General features: G+C 43.9%; 1 protein-coding gene across 2 annotated transcripts in view; it reads left to right on the forward strand.

Moving 5' to 3' along the window:
• Window positions 1–204: 204 nt before the first annotated feature.
• Window positions 205–17,246, forward strand: part of LOC306790219 (single-stranded DNA-binding protein 3) — a 30,861-nt gene continuing 13,819 nt past the window's right edge. For both annotated transcript variants that reach the window (XM_079286367.1, XM_079286366.1), the window contains exons 1-4: window positions 205–359; window positions 6,036–6,108; window positions 6,709–6,770; window positions 11,090–11,174. In XM_079286367.1, coding sequence (XP_079142493.1) covers window positions 304–359; window positions 6,036–6,108; window positions 6,709–6,770; window positions 11,090–11,174 — 276 coding nt within the window. In that variant the 5' untranslated portion in view covers window positions 205–303. The remainder of the gene's footprint in view (window positions 360–6,035; window positions 6,109–6,708; window positions 6,771–11,089; window positions 11,175–17,246) is intronic.

The following is a 17,246-nucleotide window of genomic DNA, read 5'->3' on the forward strand; positions in this document are numbered from 1 at the left end:
CCCCCACCCTCTCACAACAGGGGGGGCGTGAGCTGAATCCAAGAACAGCGATTGAAAAAAAAAAAAAAAAAAAAAAGAAGCTCCACCAGTGGACTGTTTCAAGTTCCCCCCGGCTGAAACCCTGCCTGATTTGTGGGCAATGTTGGGGATGTAGAAAAAAAAGGAAACCGGAGCAAAGAGAGCGCAAGGGAGAGATAGGGAGACAACACTAACTGGGTAGCTATGGAGATAGTAGGTTTTCCTGGTAGCTTTCTTTGACAGGTGTCGAGTGGGATAAAATAAAGTATCAGAACAGCCTCCAAGATGTACGGCAAGGGTAAAGGAGCTGTGGTCCCCTCCGATAACCAAGCGAGAGAAAAGTAAGTAAATTATTGCACTGTCACAACAGAGATCCAGTCAAGAAGAGTGTGCTAGGTAGCTAAACTTGCTAACTGATGTGAGGCAGCTCACTTCAGCAGGAGCACGCATGTTCAGCAAGCTCTTTAAAAAAAATTAACACACAAGCTTCAAAAGTGATGCTGCGATAGTTTATGCTTTGTGTTCACCACTTTGCGTGTCGTGGTGCCTCTTGCATCCTCCCAACTACACAGGCATGGCTGCTAAGTTAGCTCAAGCAGCTAGCCACACTGCCAGTTTCACTCTCCTCTCCAATGCAAAACAAAGAGTGGGTGTTTTAGCGACTAAAGTTGCACCACCTCTAAATGGAGGAAGTGTCGCTGCACATGTTTTTCAGCAATAATTCGTAAATATGCGCTTTTTTTGGGGGTGGGGGCTGAATTGCCTGCGAGGAGCATGGATGGGGATCCCACTTTTAGTTCCATCTCGCCCCAGTGTGAGGAACAATGCATTTGTGAGTGTGACGCTGTGCATTGTAGCTAGCGTGGCTCTTTTTTTTGTGTGTGTGTGTGTGTGTGTGTGTGTGTGTGTGTGTGTGTGTGTGTGTGTGTCGCCCCGCGGAAGCGGCAGGTAAAAATAGAATACAGCTGTTTGGGGGCTTTGTCACAAAAAAGACCGGCAACGGGTCCTAGACTCTCTCCGCGTTCCACAGTGATACTCTGGCTCCGAACGCGCTGGCTACATTGTATCCGTGTGCGTGTGTGTTCGGTCAGCGGAGAGTCGCTGCTACGATCCCCGTGCAAGGAGAGAGAGAGAGAGAGAGAGCTGTGCGCCTCATAACTTTTGTGGCCCGTACAGATTTCCTTCAGTCGAATGAGTGCCGGTGATGAAAACTGCTTGTAATTGCCGCCGCCGCCTGCTATAGGAGACCCAAAATACACGCTTTTTCAGTGTCTGTTTTTGTCAGGAAGCTTAGGTTAGTGTTAGCTTGTGGTGGAAGCTGTAGCCCTCCGATCCCTTTGTCTGCAGCCACCGTCTCCACGCCTGTTGTTCGCTCAGGAAGACACACGCCGCGCGGTTACCAACAATTAAACGATCCGCAGAGGGTTACAAAAAAACCCGATCAGAAATATGAATCGAACAAACTGTCTGGGCATCGATTCTGAAATAGACGCCGGTACCCGCAGGTAACTTGCTTTAGCTGATACGCACCCGCTAACAAAGCCAACTGAGACCTGTGCATGCTTTCATTCAACTTTGTTATATGTAATTGTTTTAAAACCATGCGCTCTGTCAATGTGTAAAGGTAGTTCATGTTACATTACAGCTGATTAATCCAGAGGTAAATAAGAGGTTAGATCCTCCCCAAAGGTGAAAGCTGTATGGCTTTATTCCTCACAGCTGATGGGTTGAACACCAGCAAATGCTCACTGTGACTGGCTGGACCAGTCAGCAGATAGGGGAAGTGAAGGGGGACAGAGTTTTCAAGAGTTTTGTATGTTTGAATGAAAATCAGCAGACACCTTCAGCTGCCATTGCTGTGTTATGTACCCACATTCTTTCTCTATGCATTGCTGTTTTTAACATCTTTCTTCATCTGCTTCCTAACTCTCACTTCCCATCTTTCTGCTGCTCCTCAAAGTCCTCGTCCCTCGCTTCAGTGTTGTTGAATTATTGAGACAAACTGAAGCGGCCGCTCTCAGCTTTGCATCACAGTTGAGAGAGACAGAAAGAAAGAAAGAGAGGGAGGGAGATATGGTGGGCAGACTCATCTATGTCTAAAGAGGGGGTTTTGTCCCGAGCCCCGGGGCAGGATGTCAGGTGTACATCGGTGAGGTTTCTCACTCTATAGGAGCGGATGTACGCGCCGGTGTCCCATCTCGGTACGTTAGAGGGAGGTCAGAAGGTCACCTCGTGTGGTGTGATGGTGGAAGTAAATTTAGTTTCAGCTGGAGAGAGGTCGGGCAAAATGCAGACATCAAAAGTGCGTGAGTGTGAGTCCTGCAACGAAAGTTTCTCCAGGTCATATAACCTTAAAAACCAAGGAAGTAAGGGCTGCTGGAGCTACCATTCAGATTTGTTACCTTGCCGTATGAATATAATTTCACATTCTGGTTGTCTGCTTTTCCATTTTCCGCTCCACCCTGACTTGATTGCCCCTCTGACCCCCTGTGTCACCTACTGTTTCTTCCTCTATAAAAACAGGGGCATAACCCTTCTTATGTTCCAGGCCAAACTCATTTCCCTCCTCTTCCTTTTTCTTCACTGTCCTACAGCTGCTCCTTCTTCTCCTCCTCAAACTTCTCCTCCTTTTTCTATGAGCCAGCTTCTGAGCTTTAATAATGCAGTAGGCCAGGTGCACGCACACACAGCCCCTTTTGCAACCCACACAAGAACACACACACACACCACACATAGAAATTTCATTGAAGGCCTCTTGGGGGGGGGGGGGGGGGGGGGATCTGCAGTGTGATCCTCGTATCCCCAGACACAAGACCAAGTCCTTGACTATTCCCTTTTAGCCAAACTCTTATAGAAAGCTGCACATGTGTTGAGCAAGCCACCCGCAGTGAACAGGGAGATGCGAACGGTATCAATATTTGAAGCTCTGGCTGTGTCTTAACGCTTCCTGCGAGCCTTTGCCAGACATTTAAAAACTGTCAAACTCAGTATGGATGCAGGGAATCTATATGTTTTTAAAGTGTGATCAGTAAACGGCAAAGTGCAGAGGTAAAATAATGAGTGTGTGTGTGGCACAATACGAGACTGACCTGCAAGTGGCAGCGACTTACACTCTACACCAGCGGTCACACAGAGCTTTGTGACCTACAAATTGCCAGGAGCCTCAGAAAGTGGTCAGATTCCGTTGGCTAAAGTGTGTGTGTGTGTAGAACTACCGTCTTTAGCCTCTCAATAGTGTCATTTGTACAACAAGCGATGTGTCCCACTGTCTGTGTTGAATTAAGCAAGTCGATGCAGCCAGGATGTTCTGCTGCGGTTAGATATTGTTGTTATGTTGTGCAGTATATGGTAGATGCATTTAGAGTTGAACAATATTGTTATTAACCAGTGTAAATCACTCTGGGCAGTATCGACTTCAGGCCACGTCTGCTTTGTTTATTTGTTCCTCTGGATGTCTGCCTGCTCATTTAGGGTTCCTTATCTTGGTGGCTATCTGCGAGAGGGGAACACCCTCAGCTATTTATTACCTCCCGAGCAGGACGGCCCGCTGTACACAGACAGAGACTCGCGTTGTAACTACCGGTACTATCACTTTTACACAGGCTGTGCTACTGAATGCGCATTCAACCTGCGATTGACCTGTTCATAGCAGAAGACTGGTGTCCCACTGAACTCTGCGGTCAGCACTGTGGGTCCGTATAAACATCAGAATCACATAAATACCAAGCAAAGTCGATGCTCTGAATCTCTTGCACTTAAACTTTTTCAACTATTTAAATGTCAACGTTAAAATTATATATTCCGATCCATAATGTACCACAAAATGTGATTCAACAAACCTCGGCTCAGTGCCGGTTAGGAGGATGTTTATGATTCCCGGTCAGATGCTGCGTCGACCCATTCAACCGCCGTGTCTGAGAAGGTGTGAACTGTATAATGAGCAGCAGTATTTAGTCCATGGTGGTTATTTCAATGCCTAACTGGTAGGAAAGCCGGATGTAAACAAGTCCACCCGTAGTTCTGATTTAAAAACGTTAATAAACAACATTTACTACTGGCGTGTACTCATTAGTATGTGGCGTGCAGATTGCGTTTGACATTCAAGCAGAACTGATCATGTGTCGCGCTTAAATAATAACTTTGTTCTTTGGGATTTTAGATCTTTTTGCTTTGTTAAAAGACAAATTTGATCACACCGTTCTTGAGGAGCATGTATGTAAATCGGCCAGCTGCCGCCCCGCCTCCTGTGATGTCGTTTAGAAAATGTCCCCTGACCATCGGCTCCGTGCTACAGTTATTGTCTATTTGCCTATTCATATTTTTTATTTTTTTTGCGGACTACGTTTGCATACTAACAATGCATATTTTAAAGACATTTGCATACTATAAGTAGTAAGAACTGGTCTGACACGTATCACAGCTCCATCATTAACACACCACAGCAGATGTAACATGTGAGTCAAGGCATTTAGCAGAAATAGTATCTAAATCATCATGTTCTTGCCGTGAAAATGTGTTTTTATCACAGGGACACTCACTCATTTATTAACTATTAAGTAGATGCACCAATGCCATATAGCACTGCATTTAAAGCTTAACTATATATATATATATATATATATATAATGCAGTTCGTAAACAATATTATTTTCATTATCGATCAAACAATTCAGCTTGTTCTATTTTAGACCAGAGGGTTTCACCCCGTCACTGAGTGTCTTGTGCTTCATTTCCACGGCTCGTTTCAGCTCGATTGAATCAACTCGACTCACTTTTGGTACCAGCTCCTTTCTCGATATTTCCTTTTCCGCTGCGACTAGTACCTCCTCAGTGTAGGTGGGATTTTCCGCTAGCGCCTTTAGCGACGTCATCGAGCTACACTCGCGGAATCCTTTCACGAGAGCCTATCAAACCTTTTATTGTCCAACTACATATCGTCTTAAATGCTTAAATAGACACCTTCACCCCGCCATTCAACAACAGTTTAAGGAAAGAAAGCATTGGAGGAGCAAATAGGCTGTCACTGTTTTTAACAACAAACTGCACAACAATATTATCTCAACGCCATGTTTCATTGATCAGTTCATTGGCTAATGACGGGGAATATGACACTGAGCTACTGTCCTTCTCATTAGGACCTTATTGGCCTGTCACAGGCCTGTCTGCTCTGGGCACACAGAGCACTGTCATATCCACGCTGCCGCTCGATTGATGGTCCATTAACAGCCTATTAAACACAACTAAGTGAAGGCGTTGGGAGTACAATGTTGGGCCAATGGGGGTTTCCCACTCCACAGCATGACTCTTGTGTCCGTTAATAGACCCTAGTGGATTGCCGTTATCAAGTGTGGCCGGTTATGATAAAAAAGTCACGGCGAGAGCTTTAGAAATATTGTAGAAATTAGTGTGAATGCCTTTCCTGCGAAGCTGTATTTTGCGTGTGCTTTTAAGCTGCTGCTGTGATTTGAAGACGTTGGATGCTCAGGCTTGTTGAGATGCACGTGGGCAGTAGCGGCAGAAGTAAACGGGCCACCGACGGGCTGCTGACACGACGAGGTCATTTTTACAAAACCCAGGAACCTTTTTTTTAGAGGTGCTCTGGTGACTCACCTGCATTTCAGCCAGAGAAACTTAGAGCCAGCTTTAGCTCTTGGGTCGTGGTGTCTACCGCCCCAAAAATCCTTCTTCTGTGGTACTGAAAGGTTGCTGACTGGTCCAACGCAGCCCTCTAGACAACAGCGGCTTGTCTGCATTCATACCGCAAGCAAACACTGGCGGTTTTCTTGCGTTAACGTGAGGACTCGGGGTGGGAAACTCTTTAATGTCATCGATGTTCAAACTACACACATGCAGCCGACTTCTTATTCATTGAGAAGAAACTCAATGGAGCAGTCGCTGCACAAAGGAATCTAATCGTAGCTGCAGAATAGGGAGCACTAAGTGCAAATAGGAAGAGTCTTACGCGTTAAGGAGGCTAAATTTGGTCACCAACAGTTTTGTTTCCCTTTCTGTTTCAGGTTAGCGTTATACGTGTATGAGTATCTGCTACATGTGGGAGCACAGAAGTCCGCACAGACCTTCCTGTCTGAGGTAAGGTGACATCAGTCTATAAACCATTGTTTATGCCTTATTGTTTATGAAAATTGCTTATCTAGAGCGAAGGACAAGAGATAAAGAATTGATGAAAAAATCTCCAGCAAAGAAATCCAGCACGTGTGATGACTTCTGAATGTAAAACCGCTTACCTCATTAGTAACTATAACTCCAGCCTTACTGAATGTTTACCACAACGTGTGTCGTCAGTGTCAACATGATTACAGAGCATAAGGTGTTGCATCCATTTTTCAAAAGGAAACCCTATAAAGATACAGATCATGCTCCCTGTCTGTAACAACAACAACGCATGCAGTGGACGCTCGTTGACGTCTGTGGACATCTTAGTGTTTGTGCGTTTCCTCCTAACAGACAGGCTAACAATGAATGAGTAAATGAATCCAAAACACATTTAACGTGTAGAAAGCGAAACAGAACAGAGACAGAGGGAAGAGATTCAGAAAGATGTCTATCTTCACGTCCGGGGCCATTGACAGTTTGAGACTGACTGACTGATTATATGTTCTTAACCTCCGGACCTGCAGACATAATCCTCTCTCTAGTGGCCGCAAGTGACTCTTTTCTCCTCTCCTCCAGATTCGATGGGAGAAGAATATTACATTAGGGGAGCCTCCTGGATTCCTCCACTCATGGTGGTGGTAAGCATCACTTTCCTCTGTTCTCCTCTTGTTTGTGAGCACAGTAACTATCCATGTCATGTGCTTGTCAACAGGATTTTAAAGCTACAGTTGGTAACTTTATGGAAAACAACTTTTTGTCATATTTGCTCAACATGTCGCTATATTGTGATGGTAGTACATGAGGTATAATCTGTGAAACAAATACAGGTACAAACAACCGATCGGAGTCACGGAGTGTCTTAACGCAGCTGTCACTTCTTGTGAGCTCCGATCAAACTGTCAAACCAGGTAGATCAAATGTGAATCAAGATATTTCTTTTTTTGTTTGTTTTTATTGCCCATTCTCACCTCAAGTGGTTTCAGAAACATATTTTTGTGTACTGTTAAGCTTTAAAGTTAGACGGTTGCTTGTTCATGTTGTTGTCTTGACTGTTGTCAACATGGCGGCCGGGTCACAAACTTTCTCATTTAGCAGGTAAAAGGTAACTGAAAACATTTGAGGTGAGAAATAGGCAATACAGTCACACTATCTTCATTCATATTTGATCAGCACAGCTTTGATCACTTCCAGGAGCAGTGATTGACAGCTGCGTTAGACACTCCTCGGCTCCGATTGGTTGTTTTTCTTCTTCTTTCTTCGGATCGATCAGGAGCACAATAATTGACCACGTTTTGATTTACTTGATGGTACTGTTGCTGCGTCATGATTAAACATGACTTCCATAGGTGGGAGGTCTAGCAGAGTCTCAGCCTTGGGGTTGACCAGACTCAGCGAGGGCGTGACCCCTCCCTCCCCGTCGTCTCCCCGCCTCCAGTTCTCCATCCTTCACCCGCGTTCCTGAAACAATAGATCCAGATGGTTAGGGAATGGACCCCCCCCTCCTAGTCCCCGCCCCCTCCTCACCCGCTCGTCACCCTTTGTGTGCCCTCCACCTCCTACTTTTCTCCTTTGTTCACGTCGGAGAGGGATTCTTAGCAGATTAACCCGTTGCATTCCATCTTTCTTTGTGTCAACCCCCCCCCCCCCTTTCGTGTCATTTCGGCCCCAGGCTAAGGTGTGACCCTTAGGGTTAGGGTCGTCACCTTAACCACCGGTCAGCAGTTTCACTTGTTTTTGGACGTCACCTGTAGTCCACAGTCGCTCTGTTTCTAAGAAATCCGGATGAGGCGAGGAGATCACGCAACACGTTTACAGCCACTATAAATACACGTTCTACTGTAAAGTCCACGTTGACATGGAACCCTTTCAGAGGGTTCTCCCAACGCCCGGCATCAAGGCTTCTACCTGGAATCACCTGTAAAAGGTTCCACCCAGAACTCCTGTGAGAGCTTCTACAGAGAACCCTTCTGTGGTCTAATGGTTCCACCTAGAAATGGGTTCTTAGTAGAACCCTTAGTTTTACGACGAAACCTTCAAAACTGTCAACAGAGAAGAGACCAAAACGTGTTGTCTCCTCTTACAGTACCTTCCACCCGCCTGGCACTCCGAGCTCATTTTATTCCGACTAGCGAGTTTTTTTTCGGCATTGACTCAAAATGAACTACAGTGCTGATGTTCATCATTATGAAAAAAAAAAACATGTCACCCAGTGCAACAATGCGGCTCATTTATGTGTTATATTAGTTTTTGGGCAACAATGGAGATCTGTGTCACAGAGGAATGAGGCTTCAGCTACACAGACAATAACTGTTAGTCGGATCAATTGTTAGTTTCAGTCTTTTCAGGGGATTTGTTGACTTAAGATGATGTTGTTCATCGCCAGCTTTATCTTTTGAATCAATAAAGATAAACTGACTACTTAAGGCTTAACAACTAAACCACCGTACATCTATTTTTAAAGTGCGATTTAAAAAACGCCAGGCAGAACTTGAATAAGTTGTGTATCACATAGTCCTCGCCACTCTCTTCTAAAGTTCATCATGGGACATACCAATGATAATTGTTTATTATGGGATGATATATTGATCTTTCCACTTGCTCCTTCTTCTAAAAGGAAAAAAAAGCGCAGCGACCAGAACTGCCACCGGATTCAGAATAGCTCCACTGTGTTGCTGAAGGCCACTGCGCTGAAATTAGTATTGCACATATTACAATGAAGCAAATATTTAAGAACCTTTTTGGATGTAGAATTACAGAGTTGTAAATATGCTCTTAAATAGTCTTCTCGTGTAACTTTTCCCCTCTTGGGGTGGCTCTGCTGAGTCAGAAGAATGAACGTCAGGCTTATAAAGCACCATCAGCAATATGAGATCAAGGACATTTTGTAATAAAAATGAAATTAAGGAACGGAATAATAATTTGAAAACATAAAAGCCTCGCTAAATCTTATGAATAAATATATATATATATATATATATATATACATTTTTTTTAAACAAAATATAATAAAATATATATTTGTTGTTTTTTATCTGTGGGGCAAACAGTCTCCTCCTCCTCCTCCTCTTCTCTCCTTGTTTAGGCTTGTATTAAAAGCAGATAATGAGGTTTAAATCCAGTAGCCTCTGAGCATTTCTCCCCGTTGATGTGTCCTTGAGCATCACACTGACATGCTTATCATCTGTAGCTCAACCATGCACTCTGTCCTTATTTTGGTACGAGGATGTTTTGCGGATACGTCAATGTCATCAAAATATTATAAATTCCTCTTAAATGTGCTCGAACGACTCACAATGGCGCTCAAGATGCCTGTAGTGGGCCTTCCACATACGACTTGTCTATTGAAGTGCAGAGGTCTATGAAGAAGTCCAGATGTTTGGGAGTCGACATCCCCCGTGTGCGTCGCAGATTGCCAGGACATGTGAAGTGGCTGCCTGATTAGTCCTCGCGTTAGCCATGTTGCCGTTTCACTCGGTTTATAGCACTTCCACTAAATCAATGCACAGAGACTGATTCAATTACGGCCTCTTAGACAGGTAGCAAACACACACACAGTAAGCTTTGTGGCCGGCTGTGTGTGTTTGTGATTTTCCACTTGCAGTGAAACAAAAGCTGTCATGGAATCAGTTTCTATATAAAATACTCTCACAATGAGGCCATTGACCAGTCATCTTATATTTTATTATTATCTTTGGTACCGTGGCATCTCTGTCTCAACCAATACTGCTAAAACATGATAGCCTTTGCACCGATCCTGGCTGTAAGTTTCTGCTTAGATGGAAAGAAGGATGTCCGCCAGCTTTCAATCTGTTGATTGGAGACCCCCCCCCATAACTTCAGTGAAACGTCACCCCCAGGTCTAAGCCTAAGTCCACCCACTGCATAATAAAAAATAAATAGAAAAGCCAAAAAAAAAGCGGGCTAGGGGCTGAGTGATGAAATCCCACGAAAGCTTCCACGCAGCGTCGACAAACCTGAACGCTACAGCAGTTTGGGAAGCGGCGCTGTGGCACGGGTCGCTGAATTTGAGGAATTTATTGTTTATCAGACCACAAATTAGACGAGATGAGCCTCCCCGCCACTTGGAGAGTACCGTCAACTCAAATTCAGCCAGCGAGGACCCCAATGCCTCCGCCTCTGGCGCTGTGCTGTGCTGTGATTGTAATGCTACACAGTGGTCACAAAAAAAAAACGAGAGACGCTGAGGCGAGAAGGACGTTCACATTCTTTAATTTGGTGACACAGATTTGTCCCCAACTGTGTTTCAGAATTGGCTTTGCAAGATTACGGCTGATTTTAAAACAGTAGATGGTGTTTAAGCCATTTTCAACCAATTAAATACAGATGTGTATAAATGTAATAAGAAATATCTACAGTAACACAAGCATTGATGTGTTTGGTTAAAGTATGTTTGTTTATTTAATTTAGTTTATCGCTTAAAGAAAAACATACCCTCCCCCTTTTCTTACTTCATTTGTGTTCATTAAATTGATTTTCATCACCAATAAAATGAAGCGTTGATATGTCATATTCTACATTTGTAATGGTGCCATAGGTTTGGGTTACTTATGGGATTTAATTGAAATCCTTCGAACTGTACTTCACCTAAAAATCTAATGAAATATACTTTGAAAGAAACGGGGGTATTTTAGGTTATTGATCTTAGCTGTACATGTATGCTTTCGTGTCACAGTTCAAGTTTAGGGTAAAGAAATGGATGCAGTCAATGAGAGGTCCATGCGAGTATGATAATGTGTGAGTGAGTGAGTGAGTGAGTGAGAGGCCCACACTGGCATTGTGTCCCTCTTGATGCTCAAGTACGTAAGAGGCAGTTTAAGAGCGCTAGGGAGATAGTGAGAGTGTGTGAATGGGTTATGAATAGCTGTTATACATTTGCTTGTATTGCTCTGTATGGTAACCTTTAACCTCTCCACCCCCCCCCCCCTTTTTATTTCAGTGTATTCTGGGATTTGTATTGTGCGGCTCCAGACCGAAGGGAGACATGCGAGCACTCCAGTGAGGCGAAGGCCTTCCATGACTATGTAAGTGACAAACCATTTATTTTTCTTTACATGTCTACCGGAGACAAACACACAAACACTGTATATATTCTTATAGATACATATTTAAGAGGCAGTGTGAGGATAGTGTGCACCGTTATGACTTTTGGACAGGGAGTATAGTCATCAGCTGGACTTAAAACATGTTTCTCAAACAACTACAAATACCAGCTGACTACAAACTAATTTAACGACACCAATAATGCTATTGGCATACAAATTGTAATTGATACTACATATTTGTATCGTATATACATATGTGTGTAAGCAGGGAGTAGGGCTGTAACTACAGTTGTTTACTTTATCGATCTACAGATTGTTTTACAGATTAGTCGATTGTTTGGTGGATCAATTGTTGTTATTTGTGAATAAGATTGACTTGACTGGAGTGAGAAAACCGTAATTCTTGTCATTTTTATTCACAGTTGTAGCCTTTAGTAATAGCGTAAAGGTCTGTTTACAGGTTGTTTTTTTACTTTTTAAATATGTGCGCGTCCTTGAGGAATAATTAGAAACCTTTGGGCACCTGAAGGAGAAATTCCTCTTTCCCCGCGTCTTGCTGCTCTCCGAGCTCAGAGTCGAGGGTCGGCTATGAAATGTCCTCTCTGGAGATTGTAGAGATTCATGTATTGCCGAGGCGCTCTTCAGCGGGATGGCCACGCGCTGTCACAGGTGCTCGGGTCCAGGTCTCCTGCAGAAGAAGTCCAGCTATTAACAGCTCCTCCACGCTGCAGAGTAATAATGCAAACACGTGTTTCTCCACCACGAGGGGGAACTGTAACTGTATCCACTCATGTGTAAATGTCATGTGTCGTGATTGACACTGTGCGTCTGTCGTCGGCCTGCCCTCTCTGGTCAAGACTGTATGTGTGTGTGTGTGTGTGTGTGTGTGCGCGCGCGCGCTGTATAGTATAGTGTGGGGAGATAATGGAATAGAGTTCTAATCCGGTAATCCCAGCACTGGGCCGAGGCTAAGCCAGGGATTTGTGTGTGTGTGGTTGTGTATTTTGGGACGGGGGGCATCTTTGGCAACCAGCCCATAGATGGAGGTTGGAGGGGCTCAGTGCCCGTGTGCCAGTTAACCCTGTGTGAGCGTGCGTGTGTGAGAGAGACTATATGAATGCAGATGGGTGTGCTACATGGTTGCTCGCTGTCTGCTCCTAACAGTGATAAAGCGAAGGAGACGGGACCGGTTTAATTTTGGCTCCAGCCCCCTGAGGCTAGTCTCTGAGCATAGGTCCTTTTCTACTGGTTTCAAAAGAATAAGCCGGTTAGAGGCATCGGAAGGGGAAAAAAAAAAAGATTTCACCTTACCTCAAAAGAGTTCCTTGGTCTTTTTGAGGATTGCTAGATTGCAAGTCAGCATTTAAGAGGTATTATCACAGTTCTCCCAGCTGGTAGCAGAGATGCAGAACAGGTTTACGGTCACAACACTGGTTATTAAAGAAAGGCAGGGGCGGAGATGTGAGATACCTGCTGGTCTGTTTATGTCGAGTTTGGTAGTTGTTTTATGACTTACTGTGTGTAGCTGTAACTTGTGTTTTATCTTTCTAACATCATGTCATACATTGATTAATCAGCTGCCTTGATTAGCAGTGTTAATTCCTGAATCAGTCTTAAATCTGATGTTTGGCGTCTTCACTAGCGACCTGCTAAGCCAGGGGTCTCAAACTCCCGGCCCGCGGGCCGAATCCGGCCCGCGGGCCGAATCCGGCCCGCCACGTCATTTTATGTGGCCCGCGAATCCGCCAGCAAAAAAAAAAAAATGTTAGACTAATAATAATAATAATAAAAATATCCCCATAGTCGAAATTATGAGATAGTCGAAGTTATTTGATAGAAAGTCATAACTATGATAGAAAGTCATAATTCTGAGATAGAAAGTCAAAAAAATGAGATTGGAAGTCAAAAAAATGCCCTGTGCTAAGCCCTTTTGTACACATGCATTCTCTCACGTATGGTTTTCTTTATTTAATTCATAGCTCCAGTGTCAATTTGACAAAGAATAATAATTGTGCTCAGCATTAGAATTAAGTTTATTTCTTAAAAATATCTTTAAAAAGACGTGCCGTCATCAAAGGCAGAGTTTGAACCTGTTGTGGAAGCCGTCGTTTACCGTTGCTAAACTGGGAAGCATTGCTGGACATTCTTTTATGAGTTGTATGAGTATTATTCGTATTTGTATTCATATTCGCAGTAGTAGTAGTAGTAGTAGTATTATGAGTCAACTCTACATTTTAGAGTCGTGACAGTTGTGAGTGGAATGAGACACAATGGGTTTTTTTGAGGAGCAGCTCCAGACATGTTTTGAGCAGAGTGAAGAACACAACGTTCACCCCCCGTGTCTTTCTTTCTTTCATGTGTTTTTAAATAGAAGTGTCCTTATTTTTACAGCACACCTCCCTGCTAGTGTGATAGTATACCCTGCACCAGGTGTAGACGGTGGCAATAAGCCTATTTTGCCTTGTATTCTCCTCCCCTTCCTCTATGTGGGGTTGGGTTAAAGAACACGGGCTACCCTGCACCTACAACGAGCGTATCGACATAACGGCTGGTCGCAGAAGAAGAGAGCACAACAAGATGACGTAGCAAAAAAGAGCGGCAGACAAAACTCTATTTGTTTACCTGCACTGTTGCTCCTCGCTCTTGCTTTACACATCGGCCCACGTTTGTCACTTCTCCCACATTACTCTCTCACTCGTCTTCACTCATCTTTCGCATTTGTGCAACTCCAGCATGTTCGCATCGTGGTTCCTGTTCTGCTTGTGGGTTCTCTGCGACACCCCCACATCTGCATCTTTCTTCCCTCCCCCTCTTTACTATATTTCCTCCTCTCTCCTTCGCCCAATAGACCAGTCCGCCTCCTCTCCGTCCCACTCGCCTTATCGCTCACTCCCTCTCTCCAACTCTCCTCCTCTTTTCGTATCTCTGCCCTGACCCCCTCCTCCCTCCCCATCTCACCACCATTACTACCTCTGTTCCTGGGAGAAGATTGATTGACTAATCTAGCTGTTTACCCACAATGCCTAGTTGTGTCGAAGACAGAGGGCAGTGTAGACAACATGAAGAAGAGACAGTTAAGGTATTTGAAAATGGAGTGAATAAATGAGTAAATATGACATTGCAATATATTAATTGTGTGTATTTAAATATATATCATCTGCTTTTCTAAATATTTCCAAGTACAAACTGTATAGTATTTAAGCACTAGCAACAAGTGACATTTTAACACTTTTTAGTACCTTAAATAACGACACTGGTGTAGTTTTTCATATTGCCTTAAATGTTGATTAAATATTTAAACCCAGCTGTATTGGTTACAGTTACCGACTGTCATGCTGCTGGTTTGGTTTACCCAGTTTTTAAAATGTTTCTTAAAATAATATTAATTTCAGTTTAATCAAAAGAAGCTCCATTTTCCCAAAAGAGACTTGCTCGCATACCGCCTTGACCTCTCGTTTAGCCTCTTCTCTGCCACCAGCACTATCGGCGCTTCAGGAAAGGAAGACGTGAAAAGAGCTCCATTAAACGTGATAATTAGCTGTTTGATGAAGGAAACGCTGCAGTACACGTGTTACACAGTTTGATGTGTTATTACACAGGTAAAGAAACGGCAGTGTGTCTCTTTGTGTAATTTGAAATATTTTTAGGGGGAACAGAACAAATTGGATGATAGTGTAATTCTTGATTTTGTTTCTTGACGTAAACAAGATAGTGACCTAAAACACACTTGAGTGGGGTGGAGGGTCCTGATGGGATTAATCTGTCCAGCCAGTGTTGAAGTGAAAGTTTGACATGTGTGGACAAAGTGAGCCCCATTATGTTGTATTATTAATATACATGTAGCATCAGCATCCGTGCAGAAGTTTTTAGAAATCTTATTGTAGGTTTAGTTGAAGTAATATTCTTGTTCTTGTCTTTGGCCCTCTCTGGAGTGTTGGCTAAGTGGATGTTGTGGCTGCAGCATCTATTAGTGCCTTCATCCGGTGTGTGCATGCATGTGTTTGTGTGCGTGTGTGGGTGAGCGCATGTGTGTGCACGAGGCCGCCAGTCTGGTTCAGTACCGATGCTTTGGCAGCAGCTTTTGGGGAAATGTGTGTGTGCGTGTGTGTGTTGTGCCGGTTTTGAGGACCAGCTGGGCTTTCAGAGATTGTGTGTGTTTGTGCATTTGTTTGTCAGACGTGACGGTGAGAGTAGCAGCCGTATACTGTTGCTCCAGAGCGAAACACACTGTTTTCACTGGGCTGATAAATTAGCCAGATCACCACAGTCAGCTATTTTTTCCTCCCGTCTCCTCACTCTCACTCTCTTCCATTCCCCCCCCCCCCCACTCCCGTTTCTTTCCTTCTCTCTGTGCGCTAAGGACAGCAGGTCAAGGAGACAGTGATGAGGTACATATCAGTGTGAACCAGAATGTAGATTAGTACCCTCTCCAGGCTGGGACACGCATAAATACAGACGCACACACACACACATGGATACATGCGCTGTCTCCTCCTACCTCTCCCCTCTCTCCATCCAGTGTTTATGTCTCTGTCTTTATCCCTGTGAAAGGTATCAGGCGGAGGTCAATAATGTGTTGAGCACTATTGATCTGTCCGATGGGTGAGGGAGAGGGAGAGGGAGAGATCAATGCTATGCTGTATAGCCATCTACATACTGTACTGTACCAGCCAATCAGATCATTAGTCTTTTGTTCTCTGATAGATTGTTCGTCAACATTGTGGGTTTGTACTAAGGCGGAAAAGCAAACACGGCACGGTGTCCTCGCAGGGAGCCACAACTGTGGATTAGCACGTCACGGTTTTAAAATTAGTTTTTGCCAGGAAGACGACCCTCGCGGTGACGAAAGGAGCCGGATTAAATGTATGACACGGTGCTTTGGGTTGTCTCGATTAAAGCAGAGTGAATGTTTACAAAAGGAATCAAAGGTTGTTGCTTTCTGTTGCATTTCTGAAGCGAGATCTTAAGCTGCTTCCTACAGACCGAACCAGTTTACTCAGAGTATCTTCACTAAAGTACAAGAATCAGAATAGCTTTATACCAACAACCAACGTGTGTGTGTGTGTGGAAATGTGACCATAACTGTCCCCTTATTTCCCAGAAACTTCTAAGCACTTTATGTTAATGCACACAATACGATACTAATTGCTCTTTCCCTGATGGTATATGTTCTGTCAAAGAAAGTCATTAAAATGGCACATTCTTATATTAACGCTAAAGTTGGGGGTTGTGAAGCAACAACGAGGAGCTGCAGTTCAGGTCTGTAGTCCAGATAGAGTGTTATTGATAGCAAGAAACATAAAAACCTCCCTAATATTATGTTTGTGCCGACGTGGCTCCGGGATGCTTTGACGCCGTTGTTTGTGCAGCGCTGCCGAGGAAGGCCATTAAAAAATGTCTCACGGTTTAAACAGTGTAAATATTCCCAGACATTTGAAAATGTGTCCTGTGGGTTTTGTTGAACTTTCAGCCGGCTTCAATGAAAGCAACGAATTCTCCTCCTTCCTGCTGCATGTCGGGCATTAAAGCCCTTCTTTATTTTTTTTAAGTTGCGCTGCCATCCGGCACTTCCTTTGCACAATCCTCTCCATACGCTCAGCCGGAGAATGAATAATTCAGCTCGGCTACAGAAATCCATGTTCATTATATCAACTAATTAGTGCAGCACTAATGTCTGCTGTGGATTGTCTTCTGGAACTTGTTTCTTTGCATAAAGGTACGGTCTACCTGTGTCTTGTGTCTGCTTGTTTACCTGCATCAATGTCAACCAGACGACATTCACAGTGGATCCATCTGGACTCGAGGAGTCTTATTTTTCGAGAGTTGAAAAGGTAGATATAGACAACACTGGGCGCCACCAGAACAACTAAAAAAAGCTCAGTTTGATCCTTTTTGTGTTTCCCCAGGCCAGTTGGTTTTAAAAAAGACCGACTGCGTACTAAACCTACCTCATCATCATTAACAGTCTACGGCAATAACGTGACCACGTCATTGATTGTGAACACGAATCTCTCTTCTTCTTCTTTTCCTCCCCATCATTTCTTCATCTAA

This window comes from Melanostigma gelatinosum, assembly GCF_949748355.1.
Source record: "Melanostigma gelatinosum genome assembly, chromosome: 16".
NCBI classification, from domain to species: domain Eukaryota; kingdom Metazoa; phylum Chordata; class Actinopteri; order Perciformes; family Zoarcidae; genus Melanostigma; species Melanostigma gelatinosum.